At 36.2% G+C, this 16,508-nt stretch overlaps 1 protein-coding gene across 1 annotated transcript; it reads left to right on the top strand.

The window, feature by feature from the left end:
- The first annotated feature begins 13,189 nt into the window (after positions 1-13,189).
- Positions 13,190-15,708, top strand: LOC140183830 (serine/threonine-protein phosphatase 7 long form homolog). Its single transcript, XM_072233278.1, has 4 exons — positions 13,190-13,279; positions 14,579-15,177; positions 15,251-15,341; positions 15,439-15,708. Exons 1-4 carry the CDS (start codon positions 13,190-13,192, stop codon positions 15,706-15,708), a joined length of 1,050 nt encoding a protein of 349 aa, XP_072089379.1.
- The last annotated feature ends 800 nt before the right edge of the window (positions 15,709-16,508 follow it).

Raw genomic sequence — 16,508 nt, 5'->3', positions numbered from 1 at the left:
GAACCTCCCAACACCAAACTTAGAGTTTGAATGTGGGGGTTCAACACCAAACTTAGAATTTGGTTGTGGCCTCTCAACACCAAACTTAGAGTTTGAATGTGGGGGCACTGTTTGACTCTGTTTTGGGAGAAGCTCTTCATGCTTCCTTTCCATGGTTACAGAAGGAGAACCTTGAGTCTTATAGTTTGCACTGTCTGTAAGCCATGGAGCTTCCTGAATAGCAAATAATTGCTCATCCGGAAAGGTTTCAGAGATCTCAATAGAAGGGAGGGATGCTCCTGCTACTGGTTCTATCCGGGACAGCTGATCAGCTACTTGATTCTCTGTCCCTTTTCTGTCTCTTATTTCTATATCAAACTCTTGCAGAAGCAACACCCATCTTATGAGCCTGGGTTTTGAATCCTGCTTTGTGAGTAGATATTTAAGAGCAGCATGGTCAGTGTACACAATCACTTTTGATCCTACTAAATAAGATCTGAACTTGTCAATGGCATAAACCAATACAAGTAACTCTTTTTCTGTGGTTGTGTAGTTCTTCTGTGCATCATTTAGAATACGGCTGCCATAATGAATGACGTGCAGAAGCTTACCATGCCTTTGTCCCAACACTGCACCAATGGCATGGTCACTGGCATCACACATTAGTTCAAATGGTAATGTCCAGTCTGGTGCAGAGATGACTGGTGCTGTGACCAGCTTAGCTTTCAGGGTCTCAAACACCTGCAGACACTCCTTATCAAAGATAAATGGCGTGTCAGCAGCTAGCAGATTACTCAGAGGTTTGGCAATTTTTGAAAAATCCTTTATAAACCTTCTGTAGAATCCTGCATGCCCCAGAAAGCTTCTGATTGCCTTAACATTGGTAGGTGGTGGTAATTTTTCAATTACTTCAACTTTAGCTTGATCCACCTCTATTCCCTTGTTTGAAATTTTATGCCCAAGGACAATCCCTTTAGTCACCATAAAGTGACATTTTTCCCAGTTTAAAACTAGGTTGGTCTCTTGGCATCTTTTCAGAACAAGTGCTAGATGGTTAAGGCAGGAGCTGAATGAGTCTCCAAATACTGAAAAGTCATCCATGAAGACTTCCAGAAATTTCTCTACCATATCTGAGAAGATAGAGAGCATGCACCTCTGAAAGGTTGCGGGTGCATTGCACAGACCAAAAGGCATCCTTCTGTAGGCAAATACTCCAGAAGGACATGTAAATGCTGTTTTCTCTTGGTCCTGAGGATCTACTGCAATTTGGTTGTAACCTGAGTAGCCGTCCAAAAAGCAGTAGTATTCATGACCTGCTAGTCTCTCTAGCATCTGGTCTATGAATGGTAAAGGAAAATGATCCTTTCTGGTGACTGTATTGAGCCTTCTGTAGTCAATACACATGCGCCACCCTGTAACTGTTCTTGTAGGAACTAGTTCATTCTTTTCATTATGAACCACTGTCATGCCTCCCTTCTTGGGGACAACGTGGACAGGGCTCACCCAGGGGCTATCAGAAATAGGATAAATAATCCCAGCCTCTAGTAACTTAGTGACCTCTTTCTGCACCACCTCCTTCATGGCTGGATTCAGCTGCCTTTGTGGTTGAACCACTGGCTTAGCGTCATCCTCCAATAGGATCTTGTGCATGCATCTTGCTGGGCTAATGCCCTTAAGATCACTTATGGACCACCCAAGAGCTGTCTTGTGTGTCCTTAGCACTTGAATTAGTGCTTCCTCTTCCTGTGGATTTAGAGCAGAGCTTATGATCACAGGAAAAGTGTCACCTTCTCCCAGAAATGCATATTTCAGGGATGGTGGTAGTGGCTTGAGCTCGGTTTTAGGAGGCTTATCTCCTTCCTGAGGAATTTTCAGAATTTCTTTTATTTCTTTTAGTTCCTCCAGATCAGGCTGAACATCTTTAAAGATGTCATCTAGCTCTAATTCAAGACTTTCAGTCATATTGACCTCCTCCACCAAAGAGTCAATAATATCAGTGCTCATGCAGTCATTTGATGTGTCTGGATGCTGCATAGCTTTGACAACATTCAACTTGAACTCATCCTCATTGACTCTCAGGGTTAATTCCCCTTTTTGGACATCAATGAGGGTCCGTCCAGTTGCTAGGAAAGGTCTTCCTAGAATGAGAGTTGCACTCTTGTGCTCCTCCATTTCCAGCACTACAAAGTCAGTGGGAAAGGCAAATGGCCCAACCTTGACAATCATGTCCTCAATTATGCCTGATGGGTATTTAATGGAGCCATCAGCGAGTTGGAGACATATCCTGGTTGGTTTGACTTCTTCAGTCAAGCCAAGCTTTCTGATAGTGGATGCAGGTATTAGGTTGATACTTGCCCCAAGATCACATAGAGCTTTCTTGGTACAATTACCCTCTAATGTGCATGGTATCATAAAGCTTCCAGGATCTTTAAGCTTCTCTGGTAAGCTCTTTAATATGACTGCACTGCATTCTTCAGTGAGAAACACTTTTTCAGTTTCTCTCCAATCCTTCTTATGACTTAAGATTTCTTTCATGAACTTAGCATAAGAAGGTATTTGCTCAAGTGCCTCTGCAAACGGAATCTTTATTTCAAGAGTCCTTAGGTAGTCTGCAAAGCGGGCAAATTGCTTATCCTGTTCCGCTTGGCGGAGTTTTTGAGGATAAGGCATCTTGGCTTTATAGTCTTCAACCTTAGATGCTACAGGTTTATTCCTTAGAGAAGTGGTTGAAGAAGCCTTGTTAGAGGGATTACTGTCAGCACTCTTAGGTGTCTGATCTTCCCTTGGCGTCTGAACGCCAGGATTGGGTGGAAAATGGGCGTTTAACGCCAACTTTCCCCCCTTTTCTGGCGTTTGAACGCCAGAACTGGGCAAGGAATGGGCGTTTAACGCCAACTTTCCTTCCCTCTCTGGCGGTTGAACGCCAAAAGTATTCCTCTCTGGGCTCTTACTGTCCTCAGAGGGATTTTGAACAGTGGGTTGGTTATCCTCTGTCAATTGTTCCTTATTTGGCCTTTTGCTCTTTTGAGCAGTATTATTCAGTGTCTTCCCACTCCTCAGTTGAACTGCTTGACATTCCTCTGTTATCTGTTTAGATATTTGCTGTTTTGTTTGATTCAACTGCAATTCTATGTTCTTGTTAGCAACTTTAGTTTCATGGAGCATCTCTTTAAATTCTGCTAATTGTTCTGTCATCAGGAGCAATTGTTGATTAAGCTCAATCATCTGTTCTTGAGGATTAGGATCAGTGGCTACTGCCATGACTTCCCCTTTTGGAGAGAACTCATTGCTAGAGTACAAATATTGGTTTCTAGCAACAGTGTCTATGAGCTCTTGAGCCTCTTCAATTGTCTTCCTCATGTGTATAGATCCACCAGCTGAGTGGTCTAAAGACATCTGAGCTTTTTCTGTAAGCCCATAGTAGAAGATGTCTAATTGTACCCACTCTGAAAACATTTCAGAGGGGCATTTTCTTAGCATACCTCTATACCTCTCCCAGGCATTATAAAGGGATTCATTATCCTCTTGTTTAAAGCCTTGGATGTCCAGCCTTAGCTGTGTCATCCTCTTTGGAGGGTAAAAGTGATTCAGGAATTTGTCTGATAACTGTTTCCATGTCCTTATGCTTGCTGTAGGTTGGTTATTCAACCACCTCTTAGCTTGATCTTTTACAGCAAATGGAAACAGTAATAGTCTGTAGACATCCTGATCCACCTCTTTATCACGTACTATGTCAGCAATTTGTAAGAACTGTGCCAGAAACTCAGTAGGCTCTTCCTGTGGAAGACCGGAATACTGGCAATTTTGCTGCACTATGATAATGAGTTGAGGATTTAGCTCAAAGCTGCTTGCTTTGATGGGAGGTATACAGATGCTACTCCCATATGCAGCTGTAATGGAGTTAGCATATGACCCCAGAGTCCTTCTGGACTGCTCAATTCCACTTAGGTCCATGATGGAGAAAGGGAATATGATATGGATTCACAAGTAAAGTAATTTTTTTTTATTTAAAAGAGACGAAAATAACAAAATAAAATAAATGAAAAATAAAATAAAATTTCGAAAACTAAAAGAAAATAAAATCAAAGCAAATTAAAAACTAAATTAATTAATTAATCAAAAAGATTTTGGAATTAGCAATTAAAAAGATATGATTGAAAATGTGATTGCAATTAAAGAGATTTGATTTGTGAAAAAGATTTGAAAAGATCAATTTTCGAGATTAGAATTTTGACTTGACTAAAAAAAAGATATGATTTTGAAAACCTTTGACTAAATTAATGCAAAATTTCGAAAATAATAAGTAAAATAAGGAAAGGATAATTTTTTTGATTTTTAAATTTTAATGAGGAAAGAGAAAAACAACAAAAAGACACTAAACTTAAAAATTTTAGATCAAAACAAAGAGAACAAACAAGAAAACTTTGGATGTCAAGATGAACACCAAGAACACTTTTTTGAAAAAAATTTTTAGTGAATAAAAGCACAAAAGACACCAAACTTAAAATATGAAACTAGACTCAACTAAAAGACTCTAAACCAACAAAAATAAAACAGTCCTAATCTAAGCAACAAGATAAGCCGTCAGTTGTCCAAACTCGAACAATCCCCGGCAACGGCGCCAAAAACTTGGTGCACGAAATTGCAATCACACTTTTGCAACTCCGCACAACTAACCAGCAAGTGCACTGGGTTGTCCAAGTAATACCTTACGTGAGTAAGGGTCGATCCCACGGAGATTGTCGGCTTGAAGCAAGCTATGGTTATCTTGTAAATCTTAGTCAGGATATCAGAAATTATCAGGATTGATTGTAAAAAGCAAAAGAACATAAAACAGGTACTTGAATTGCAGTGATGGAGAATAGGTTGAGGTTTTGGAGATGCTCTGTCTTCTGAACCTCTGCTTTCCTACTGTCTTCTTCTTCAAACACGCAAGGCTCCTTCCATGGCAAGCTGTATGTAGGGTTTCACCGTTGTCAATGGCTACCTCTCATCCTCTCAGTGGAAATGTTCAACGTACCCTGTCACGGCACGGCTATCCATCTGTCGGTTCTCAATCAGGCCGGAATAGAATCCAGTGATTCTTTTGCGTCTGTCACTAACGCCCCGCCTTCAGGAGTTTGAAGTTCGTCACAGTCATTCAATCCTTGAATCCTACTCAGAATACCACAGACAAGGTTTAGACCTTCCGGATTCTCTTGAATGCCGCCATCAGTTCTAGCTTATACCACGAAGATTCCGGTTAAAGAATCCAAGAGATATCTACTTAATCTAAGATAGAACGGAGGTGGTTGTCAGGCACACGTTCATAGTTGAGAATGATGATGATTGTCACGGATCATCACATTCATCCGATTTAAGAACAAGTAGTATCTTAGAATGGAAGCAAGCATGATTGAATGAGAAACAGTAGTAATTGCATTAATCCATCAAGACACAGCAGAGCTCCTCACCCCCAACCATGGGGTTTAGAGACTCATGCTGTAGAAAATACAATGAGAAACGTGTAAAGTGTCATGAGGTCCAGATACAATGTCAAAAGATCCTATAAATAGTAAACTAGTAACCTAGGGTATACAGAAATGAGTAAATGACGTAAAAATCCACTTCTGGGTCCACTTGGTGTGTGCTTGGGCTGAGCAATGAAGCATTTTCGTGTAGAGACCTTTTCTGGAGTTAAACGCCAGCTTTTATGCCAGTTTGGGCGTTTAACTCCAAGTTTTATGCCAGTTCCAGCGTTAAACGCTGGAATTTCTGAGGCTGATTTGCCACGCCGGTTTGGGCCATCAAATCTTGGGCAAAGTATGGACTATCATATATTTCTGGAAAGCCCAGGATGTCTACTTTCCAACGCCGTTGAGAGCGCACCAATTGGGCTTCTGTAGCTCCAGAAAATCCACTTCGAGTGCAGGGAGGTCAGAATCCAACAGCATCTGCAGTCCTTTTCAGTCTCTGAATCAGATTTTTGCTCAGAACCCTCAATTTCAGCCAGAAAATACCTGAAATCACAGAAAAACACACAAACTCATAGTAAAGTCTAGAAAAGTGAATTTTAACTAAAAACTAATAAAAATATACTAAAAACTAACTAGATCATACTAAAAACATACTAAAAACAATGCCAAAAAGCGTATAAATTATCCGCTCATCACTCACTAACATTAACTCTCATCCAAGTATCAATGGGGATTATAGGATCATGTGGAGTTCTAGATAACAATTTCTTCATGGTCCAGGCCTTAGGATGATGCCCCTTGGGTTTGTGATTCCTAGATTAGTGTATAGAATATCGATTGCTTCTCCTTGATGATTGATAGCTTCAGTTTGCCTGTCTTGATGCTGCCTCATATCAGCAAATTGCCCCTCCATATATGCTCTCATGCTTCGCAATTCATCCATCAAATCTCGCATTGTTGGCGAAGGAGGGGGTGGTGGTTGTGCTTGCACCTTAGGGTCTTGTGGTTGTCCTTGGATCTGAGGTTCTTGGGCATCCGGATTTCTTCCCATCTGTCTTAGAGTGCTGTTATCAATTTTGGTTACATTACTCAAGACGACACTTTTCTCTTGACTCAAGTCAATTTCAAGCCAGGTGAAAATCTTGGTCCATTGGCAAGCATATCCTAAACCAAAACTTGATTTTCCTTTCTTTATTTCAAGCATATGATGAACCATAAAATAAAGCCAGTTTATCTCCTTTCCAGTCACCATAACCCAAAGCACTAGAATATCTTCGTTAAACAATATTCCATGATTATGTTTTTTTGGAATCAACATGTACGAAAACAAATACATCAGTATACGCTATTCATTACCCAAATCACTGTAACTTATATTACCTCTAGCATCCATATGTGGATTCTCATATTGTAGACTCTGCAAACCCACCATTCTATTATACTCACCCTATTCCTCATCTGCCGCAAGACCTCCAGTAAATTTTGCCCCATGATAAACTAAATTTCATGGTTCAGCTAATTCTTTCAAAGTAACTCTATAATGTTGTGACCCTAAATCAAACTCAATCAGCTGCATTGCCTCCTCACCAGTTTCATCAGGTTCAGGAACAACATAATTTAAAGTACTATAAATAGCCCTAACTAAGTGCGGGTAATAATCATCCTTAGTTTGTACAAAATCAGTCAAGTGTTGTGTTTGCAAAGCATTCCAGACCAAGTTATAATGTCTACCATGAATGAACTCGGCTGTTATGTACCTGGGAGGAACAATTTCCCTTGACTCGAACTTCTCCACATAGTTGTTCAGTGCCCATGGAGACGGCATCCACCTTGCCATGTAATGTGATAAAGCAACCAGTCTGGCAGAAGCAGAGCTTTCTCCATCAACCCTAGCTCTTTTGGTGTTTTTAGTTCTGGCCATTTTGGGGATATTGATTTGGTGGGTTTTGTAAGGAATTGGATGAGGATTAATAATATGTATGTAGGATGGAGTGGATGTTGGTGAGATTGGAGAAGAAGAAGAGAGAAGAAGAAGAAGCTTTCTGGATTCGATAAGAGAGGAGAGAGGTGCAGAAATGGTGTTATGGTGTTTTAAAATGTTATAGAAGAGTGAATACGCATGGTTTGGGTTTAATACATAGTGAATTTCAAACTTCAATCGACTGGATTACATTACCAATCGATTGAATGTCGAAAAAAAACACATTTACATCACTTCCCAATCGATTGAATTCTCATACCAATCGATTGAATTGGAAGTCACGTACGAAATTCAATCGATTGGGTAACATAACCAATCGATTGAATAGTGAGACCTTAAGTTGCTAATACACACTTCAATCGATTGGGCAGCACATTTCAATCGATTGAATTTGGCATATCCATATTGTTTTCATGAATTCAATCGATTGGGTATCACAACCAATCGATTGGGTATCACAACCAATCGATTGAATAGTGAGACCTCAGGTTGTTTTGAAGCATTCAATCGATTGGGTAGTGTACACAATCGATTGAATTGTAAAAAACCCACATTTTAGTCAGCATTCCATCGATTGGTTAATATGACCAATCGATTGATTTATGCGAAAACCATGCTGCATTGCAATTTTCAATCGATTGTTTTGTGATAACAACCTATAGTCCAATCAATTGAGTTATGGAAACCTGAAATTCAATCGATTGGTTTGATAATCCAATCGATTGGTTTTCAAGATAACACGATTTTATGGTTCATCACGAACGTCACGGATCAAATATAATCTTTTAATCGATTGGAATAGCCGAAAATTTTATTAGGATCAATGGAAGATCTAATTCGTTATTGTTTTTGTTCTTGATTGTTAATAAACATGATAGATTTATGATAAAAATAATAATTTATAAAATAAAAAATAAGTTTTTATGATTAAATAAAATATATGGGGTTAATTTATAATTAAAATTAAAAAAAGACTATTTAGCAATTATTAAAAAAACTTAAAAAATATGTTTTGTTATGAGACCATTTAATGGTCCAAACGTTCTAGGACCATCGAATCCTGTGCCAACTAACAAAAGTCTTGATCTAATGAAATTCAACGACAAAAGAAATTAAAATATGACAATTAAAAAAGTTTTAAAGTTCAATAGTCAACACAACAAAAAATAAAAACAAATTTCCAGCAACAGATAGCCACGTTTTGATGTCCTCTCCAACAAAACAATGAAACTTCTTTAAGCTAACCAACCTAAAATCAAAAGACAGTTACATAAGAAAAACAATAATAATTGGAAAAAGCACTTGACCACTACAACCTTTATTTAAAGTGCACTTGATTTTATGATTAATTTGAACAAATATTTCAAAAACAAGATTATAACATTAACCATTTTAGTTGTCAACCTAAAATTTACTTAACAGACCTACGATCAAGATCTATGGAAAGTACATATGAAACCATGCTGTTAGATAGAGATGAGTTTATAGTTACCTTCTGATGCAATGGTGAAGTCACCATGGATAGTTCCAGGCTCAGATGCCAAGGGGTTTGTTGCTCCAATCAACTTTTGGCCAGTTGCAACAACACCTTTATCCTCCCAGACCATGGCAACAATAGAACCAGAGATAATGTAACAGACCAATCCATTAAAGAAAGGCTTTGTCGATAAGTCAGCATAGTGCCTCTCGGCCTAAGGCTAAAAATTTGTGGAGTTTCTAAGCTAAATTGTTAGCACGTATGTTAAGTAGTAACAAAAACAAAAGAAGTTACCTTTCAAGTAAAATCTCTTCTTCTCAAATCTGTTAATAATCTCCCCAACCTGAAACAGAAAGTAGATTTTTTTTTCAAATATTATAAGTGGAAAAAGAACAATATTGACCTATTTTACAAAATAGCTACCTTCATTAACCTAATTACTAACAATTTCAAAAAAATGAATAACAATCAACCATGAACAATAAACAACAATAGTAATTACTAGCAATTTCAAAAAATCAACAACAAAATAATGAACAACAATCAACAATGAACAACAATCAACAATCAAACAACAAATATATAGAACAATGAAACTGAAATTATTAATTTATTGATTAACAAGTTAACAACAACCAGCAGCAATCCATCAATGATTATTGATTTATTGAACAGAAATTAGTCAAATTACTTAAAGACATACCTGACTCGGAGGCTCGGGCTCCATATCTCAGTTGAATCGACAGCTGGGTGGCTCGGTGGTCGGTCCTGTGTTGTCATGTGTTGTGGGTTAAGTTAAAACGCTGTTAGCTGGTGCTGTGCTGGGTGGCTCGGTGGGAAGAAGGGTTCAACGGTCGGCGGCTTGGCTCTGCTGGAAAAACGTTGCTGGGTCGGTGCTCGCTAGTGACGCTGGGCGCTGCTGGAAGAACGCTGCTGGGAGGAAGGTTTCGGTGCTAGTGGGAACTGAGAAGAATAAAAAACTTCGAGAAGAGTCTAAGAGCAACAGAGAGCGAGACTACGAGTGCGAGACTGAGAGAAGCTAGGTTTACGTTTGGGGTTGGGGGTTAGGTGCGGGGAGGGGGGAGTTAGTTGGGATTTTCATTATCAGAACTGAAAACCAAATCGAACCACAATAAAAATAACAAAATTTAATCTTTTTATTTTTTTATTTTTGATTTGTTCGGTTTTTTATTTATTTGATTCAGTTGATCGGTTTAGATCTGTCCGAATCAATTTTAAACATCCCTAGTTTATAGCTCAACCACTCAAACTGAACCTACCTATTTTTATACCAACAGTTGATTTCTTGAACTCGTAATAAGTAAAGTTATGAAATATTTGATTTTTATTTAGTGCAGATAGCAAATTATACTAGATAATTACGTATCATATAATAATCCCATATTATGATTAAAAAATTGGAACAGAAATAATTGAGCATATCTTTAAAATGATTAAATGTCATGATGAAGACTCGCGAGTTGCGATGGTTACATATGTGAAAATCTCTCTCAAGTCTCAACGGTAATTAACCAAAAACGATTATTAGAGGAATCAATTATTGATTTTGGAAAAAAAAAGTTAGAAGGGGGCCGAGTTGGTGATTTCCTGATTGGTGAGGATTGAGGAAAATTAAAAAGGGGACAATAAAAAAGAACAATAAATACAAAGTTCATGACCTGAGAGATTGAGGACATTTTGTAAATCTCTCACCAAAATGTTTGACGAAGGGAACAAAGGTTGTTGATTCTTTAACTATTGTTGGTCTTGAAGATTCGTTAAGGTTAGATGGACAATAATTAAAAATTATTTTATTTAATTTAATATCTATAATTATACTTTATTATATTTAATATTAGTCAATTAATTTAGTAATAATTAATAAATATAAAATAAAAAATAAATTATTTTAGATCTATTTATGTTATCTCTAAAATATTTTTATTTTAGTTTAATTAATCTACAAGTATCAATTCAGTTTCGTATTAAATGTAAGGTAAAAAAGTCCTCAACTTATTTTTATATGACTTATTGTAACTAAGATGAAAAATTCTATTTAGTATTTAATCTCTCAAAATTTGTATTCTTTTTTAAAATATGTTTTTGATTATTTTTATATTTTTTATTTATCTATGATCGGTTTTATTAGTTTAATCAATAATTTATGGTTAAACTAGTAAATTAATAATCTAACCGATTCGATTATCAATTTAATTCTAATAACTATATAAATTAATGAGTTAATTATTAAACTAATTTAAATTAGTTATAAGATGAAATAATTTATTCCGATCCAATTGAGGATAATTTGTTGTTTGAAATTTAAAATCTAAATCTAAATACATAAAGAATGACACCTATTGCTTACGATTGAAGTAAGTTCAAATTGGACTATTATTTCGGTGTTTCCTTTAATTTTCAGATGATAAGTTTCAATTCCCTTTATGGTTTTCTCTCAACTGCATGCTTAATGGTGTATTAAATTGAGATGAATTACAAGAGACTCCAAGTCAACGTTTTTGGTAATTGGTGGGTCTTGGAATCTTCTAAAGTCCAGCTAGGAAACAAAAAGCGGACTTTCTTCAAACAACATCGCAGTTTCTATTTTTATTTTTCAAGAGTAAAGTACTAAATTAAACGCAAAAAATTATAATGTTAACAAATTTAAATATAACATAATTAAATTAACTTATACTCATTAAAAATGTAATTTTTTGATAAAATTATTAAATTAAAAATTGTTTAAAATTTTAAATTATTTTTTTAATTTAATTTAATTATTCTCAAATTCTAATTATATTCGAATCTAACAATTTTAATATAAAAGAATAGAATTTTAGACGAATTTTGTAATTATTTTTATTGTATAATAGCAATTAGATATAATTTGTAGTTATTAAGTTAATTTTCAAACAATTATTAATGTATATTAAAATTTATAAATTCTTTTTTATAACTTTATTTTTTACATGATAGCTAAATAAAAATATTATAATATCAATAATATATTATAAAATTATAAAATATTCATAATTTATAGTATGTTCAATTTAAAAATTATCACAAATCTTATTAATTAAATTAATTTTTTTAAAATTGTGCAATTGCTGTCTTCCTGCGTCAGGAGCCTCGCGCCGTCGCCGTCTTCCTGCATTAGGAGCGTTGTGCGTCGCGTCCTCGTCACAGAAGTGAGGTTCTCTCAACGCCTTCTTCGTCGCACCACTGCAGCAAGGAGGTTCTCTCAACGGCATCTTCATTGCAGTAGAGAGGGTCACCGTCACCATCTTCGTCGTAGCAGTGAGAGTCACCATCTTTGTCATTCTTCATTGCCATCGTTAGTCTCCACTATTGGCTCATTCTCCTTCTGTTAAGTCAGTTTCTATAATTTTTATTTATGTTGAAGTATTTGTTAATTTTTATCTACTGTAAATTTGTTAGTATTATCTGTTCTATGTTTTGATTTTGTTGTCAAAATGATTTATATGGTTTGTTATTATTGGTGCCTCTATGAATGATGTTTTATTTCTGTGATCAATTTTTCTAAATTTGTTTCATTTTTAAAAAATTTTGCGAATATCCAGGTGCCTGGCGGATATGGAGTCCCCGTTACCCATCGCAGGGACGGGAAGTAATAATGGAAGCGGGGGCGGGGGTATGTTCCCGTCTCCATGGAGACCTATTGTCATCCCTAATCATTATTAATATTTTATATAATAATATAAATGTTAAATATATTAATATTTAAAAATAGATACAGAGATAATTATATATATAAATTAATTTAAAAAGTACAAAGACTTGAGGGTACGGTATTAAATTAGTTAATAAAAAAATATTAGTAAGTTAAATAATTGAGATATAAATTTTTATATAGTAAAAATAATATATATAAAATTATTAAATTATACAATATTTTTTTATTTTTTAAATACATATATAAATATAATTTTTTATAATGTTAGGGGACTGAGTCAATTACTCGTCCTCCTTTAGATCTGTTTCTAGCCCTATCCATCTTCATTACTAACTCTTCACCATTGCCATTTTACTCCACTTTGTTAGCCATTATTTTTTGGTTTAAAGGGTATCTTTGTTTTTTGTCAAGGTCTAAGAGGTCTAAAAAAATACTCCGTGGTCGCTGCTTCGGTCATCCTTATTGCATTTTAATGTATGTAGAAGGTTTTTTTTCTTCGCTGTGTATGCGAGGGGTGTGGTGCTTAACAAGAATGTGGTGACAGTGATGAAACAACTCGGACCCTCCCGAGTTATCAACGCAAAACGCATGGTCCGAGTTCCATGCATTTGGGTAACGTCACTCAGCAACTCGGACCCTCCGAGTTCGTGAAGGCATGCGGACCGTCCGATTTCCGTTTCGGCGATCGCACGGTACGAGTTCGCACCACAGGAGACACGCGTCGCTCCCCACCTGATGCATGTACGGTGCTTGTTAAGGAAGACCCCTCTCTCTCACCATTGAATACACCATGTCTCCATTTCCTCTCAAACTCAGCTTCTTCTTCCTTTCTCTCTATGTTTTGCATGGTGGAGGAGAAGAGAAATTCAAAAATATAAATTAAAGATGTTGATCGATTGAACTTCACATTATTCATTATCTCAGTGATCCTGATTATGTAAGTATTTTTTAATTTTTTAAATTTTGATAAAACGATTAATTTTTATGTGATAATTATTATTTAAAATTAATTATCATGATTGTTGTTAGTGTTAGAGTCTAAGTAGTTGTGAAATTAATATAAGGTTATGAATAATGTATAATTTTTGCTGGATTTTTTTAAATTTATTTAAGATTATTAATTATATTTATATATTATTTTTGACTGTTAGATTTTTAAATTTATTTACAGATTATTATTATATTTAATAATGATTATGAATAATAATATGTATATTATTGCTGATTTTTTTTGTTGGCAATTTTTTATTATTGTTGTTGATAGTTATGTGTTTTGGAGTGTTGCAGAGAGGAGAGACGTAGTTATAGTAAGTCATTAGAGTTAATGTTTTGTTTGAATTTTATATTATTTATTATAATTATAATTAGTGAATACAATCTTATTTAAATTAATTTATAAAATTAAGTATAATTTTCTGTTATGGCAGTAGTAAAGTAACGTTATTGTTTGTAGAAAGTGTTAATGCTGAATGATTAGTTAGATCCTTTTTAATTAAAGCATGTTTGATTTTACTTTATGAGAATATTTATAAATTATTAATTTTAGTAATTATTATTAGCAAGTTAATTATTACTGTTGTTAGAATATAATTGATGGCATATACTGATTGGTAATAATTTTTTTTATGGAGGAAAAAATATTTAGCAAAAGAGTAATTAACATTCGACTTCATTGTAAATGATGTAATATTGTTGAAAATATTGATTAGGAATATATGTGGTTGTAATGGGTTTCAGTTGCAGTTACGAATAATTTTGAGCATTAATTAAATTATTTTGGAAATTAGAAGAATTAGTTATATAAGGATTCAGTAAATTGATTGATGATGGTAAGTTAGTAATTGTTAATTATCTGACTAGTAAGTTGTTTTGTTTTTTTTTTTTTTGTAGAAATCAAGAATGTTGACATGTAACCATCCAGTTCCTCCGGATCGGTACAACGATAGGGTGGAGGAACATTTGCGAATTACGGATTCTATCATGTGTCTCAGATTGGGATAGTGCAGTGTCAGAAAGCATTGGTAAATGCTCTAATCGAACGTTGGCATCCAGACACACATACGTTTCACCTTCCCATTGGTGAATGTGCTGTGACACTTGAAGATGTAGCTTTAATTCTTGGTCTTCCAGTGACAGGGATGACAATGAGTAGTTTTGAAGCTTTGGAGGCGGAGTGTTTGCTTCAGTTAGGGGTTGCACCGCGAAAGGAGGAGTGTAGATCTAGCTGCATAAAACTGACGTGGCTGAGGAATCTAAAAAAGAATTTACAATTGACTGATGAAATAAATATACAGAGGTATGTTAGGTGCCACATTATGTTGCTGATTGGAACGATCCTGTTTGGGGATAAGTCTGGGGCAGGTGTTCATTGGAAATTTCTACCCTTGCTACGTGATTTTGTCAATATTGGACAGTATAGTTGGGGCTCGGCATGCCTAGCACACCTCTACAGGGCGTTATGCAGGGCATCTCGTTATAACTGTAAGGAAATAGATGGTCCACTAACACTTCTGCTCGTATGGGCTTGGATCCGACTACCTTATCTATCGCCGGTTCCTAGAGAACCACGCAGTTTTCCACTAGCAAACAGGTAATATTATGTTACAATGTACCCATTTCTTGATATTTAAGCTTCGTTTAGCTAATTGAGAACATCATTTTAGGTGGCGTAACTGGGAGCGTGGTGACCGACGATTTAGATATTTGAAGCTAGATCACTTTAGGAAGGCCTTTGATGAACTTCAGGAAGGACAGGTGTGTTTTAGTTTAACAAGTTTTCTTAGAAAGCATCATGCGTTTTTAGAATTTACTTGCATTGTGGGTTTATGATGAGTATTCCTTAATTTTTCAGTTTGTCTGGGTTGCTTATGCTGTGGATCGTGTGGATCCAAACATAATTCCTGCTGAGGTCTACATGCAAGCGGTTGTTTGGAGCGCTACAGTTCCATTAGTGTCATTTGAATGTATCGAGTGGCATGCGACCGATAGGGTCAGGCGACAGTTTGGTTTCATTCAGGGAGTACCTGATGCTGAGCAGAATTTGGAGAAGGCCCATGGAGAGGTTCTGACTGGTCCTAAGAATCTTAACTGGGCCACGGCACGAGTCATTCAAAATGGGTGATGCATTGGACAAACAGGTATCACTACATTCTTTCTGAGCTTCCCATGCCTTCAGAGCATCATTTGGATACTTACATGAACTGGTACCGTACAAATTATGGAAACCGCTTAGCCTTGTTGAATCTTGTGGGTGAAGATAATGATGAAGGTAACCAGGACATGGATGCGGGTAATGATGATATGGATGGGGGTAACCAGGATATTGAGGAGGGTAGTCAGGATATGGATGAGGACAATGAACATCAAGAGCCACCAATATCACCTCCAAATCCGACTCAAGAAGAACAACCTCAGCCCACAACCCAGTATCAACCTCAGACACAGTTCACTCATCATTTCCAATGCAGCAACAATATTGGGGTATGTCACAGTTTGAAACAGGTGAAGGACTTCTTTTAGCCAGTTGCTTGGTTTCATGGCTGCAGATGCAGCACAGTCACAATATGGCCATCAGCTTGAGATCATGCCAGGCAGGTATTCACTGGATGCGAGGTATCCAGGCCATACCTCATCCGTTGCTTCTGGAGGGTTCGTATCTGTCGACTCTAGTAGGAGTGAGGGTGGTCGCGGTGTCATTAATAGTCAAATCCTAGCCGTCTTAACATGGGACTTATTGAGGAAGACACTAACACACTCGAACGAGAAACTGATGCCTATCTAGTTGACGACCCAGATGACGAAGGCGATGATGAGGAGGATGATATTGAAGAGTTTGATGAGGATGAAGAATCTCGTAACGATGGTATTATGTTTAATATTTTACTTTATTTATTCTATATTTGAATGTATCTTGTTTGCATA

Source organism: Arachis hypogaea, chromosome 1 (assembly GCF_003086295.3).
Source record: "Arachis hypogaea cultivar Tifrunner chromosome 1, arahy.Tifrunner.gnm2.J5K5, whole genome shotgun sequence".
Classification (NCBI taxonomy): Eukaryota; Viridiplantae; Streptophyta; class Magnoliopsida; order Fabales; family Fabaceae; genus Arachis; species Arachis hypogaea.
Note: the sequence above shows the minus strand (reverse complement) of the source record. Positions and strands in the feature narration are given on the sequence as shown.

Bases quoted from the DNA above. Each gene is read 5' to 3' on its own strand.
- LOC140183830 (XM_072233278.1), top strand. From the start codon at position 13,190: ATGCATTTGGGTAACGTCACTCAGCAACTCGGACCCTCCGAGTTCGTG. The intron at 13,280-14,578 runs GTACGAGTTCGC...CATGTGTCTCAG, and splicing joins TCCGTTTCGGCGATCGCACG to ATTGGGATAGTGCAGTGTCA. The intron at 15,342-15,438 runs GTGTGTTTTAGT...TTAATTTTTCAG, and splicing joins ATGAACTTCAGGAAGGACAG to TTTGTCTGGGTTGCTTATGC.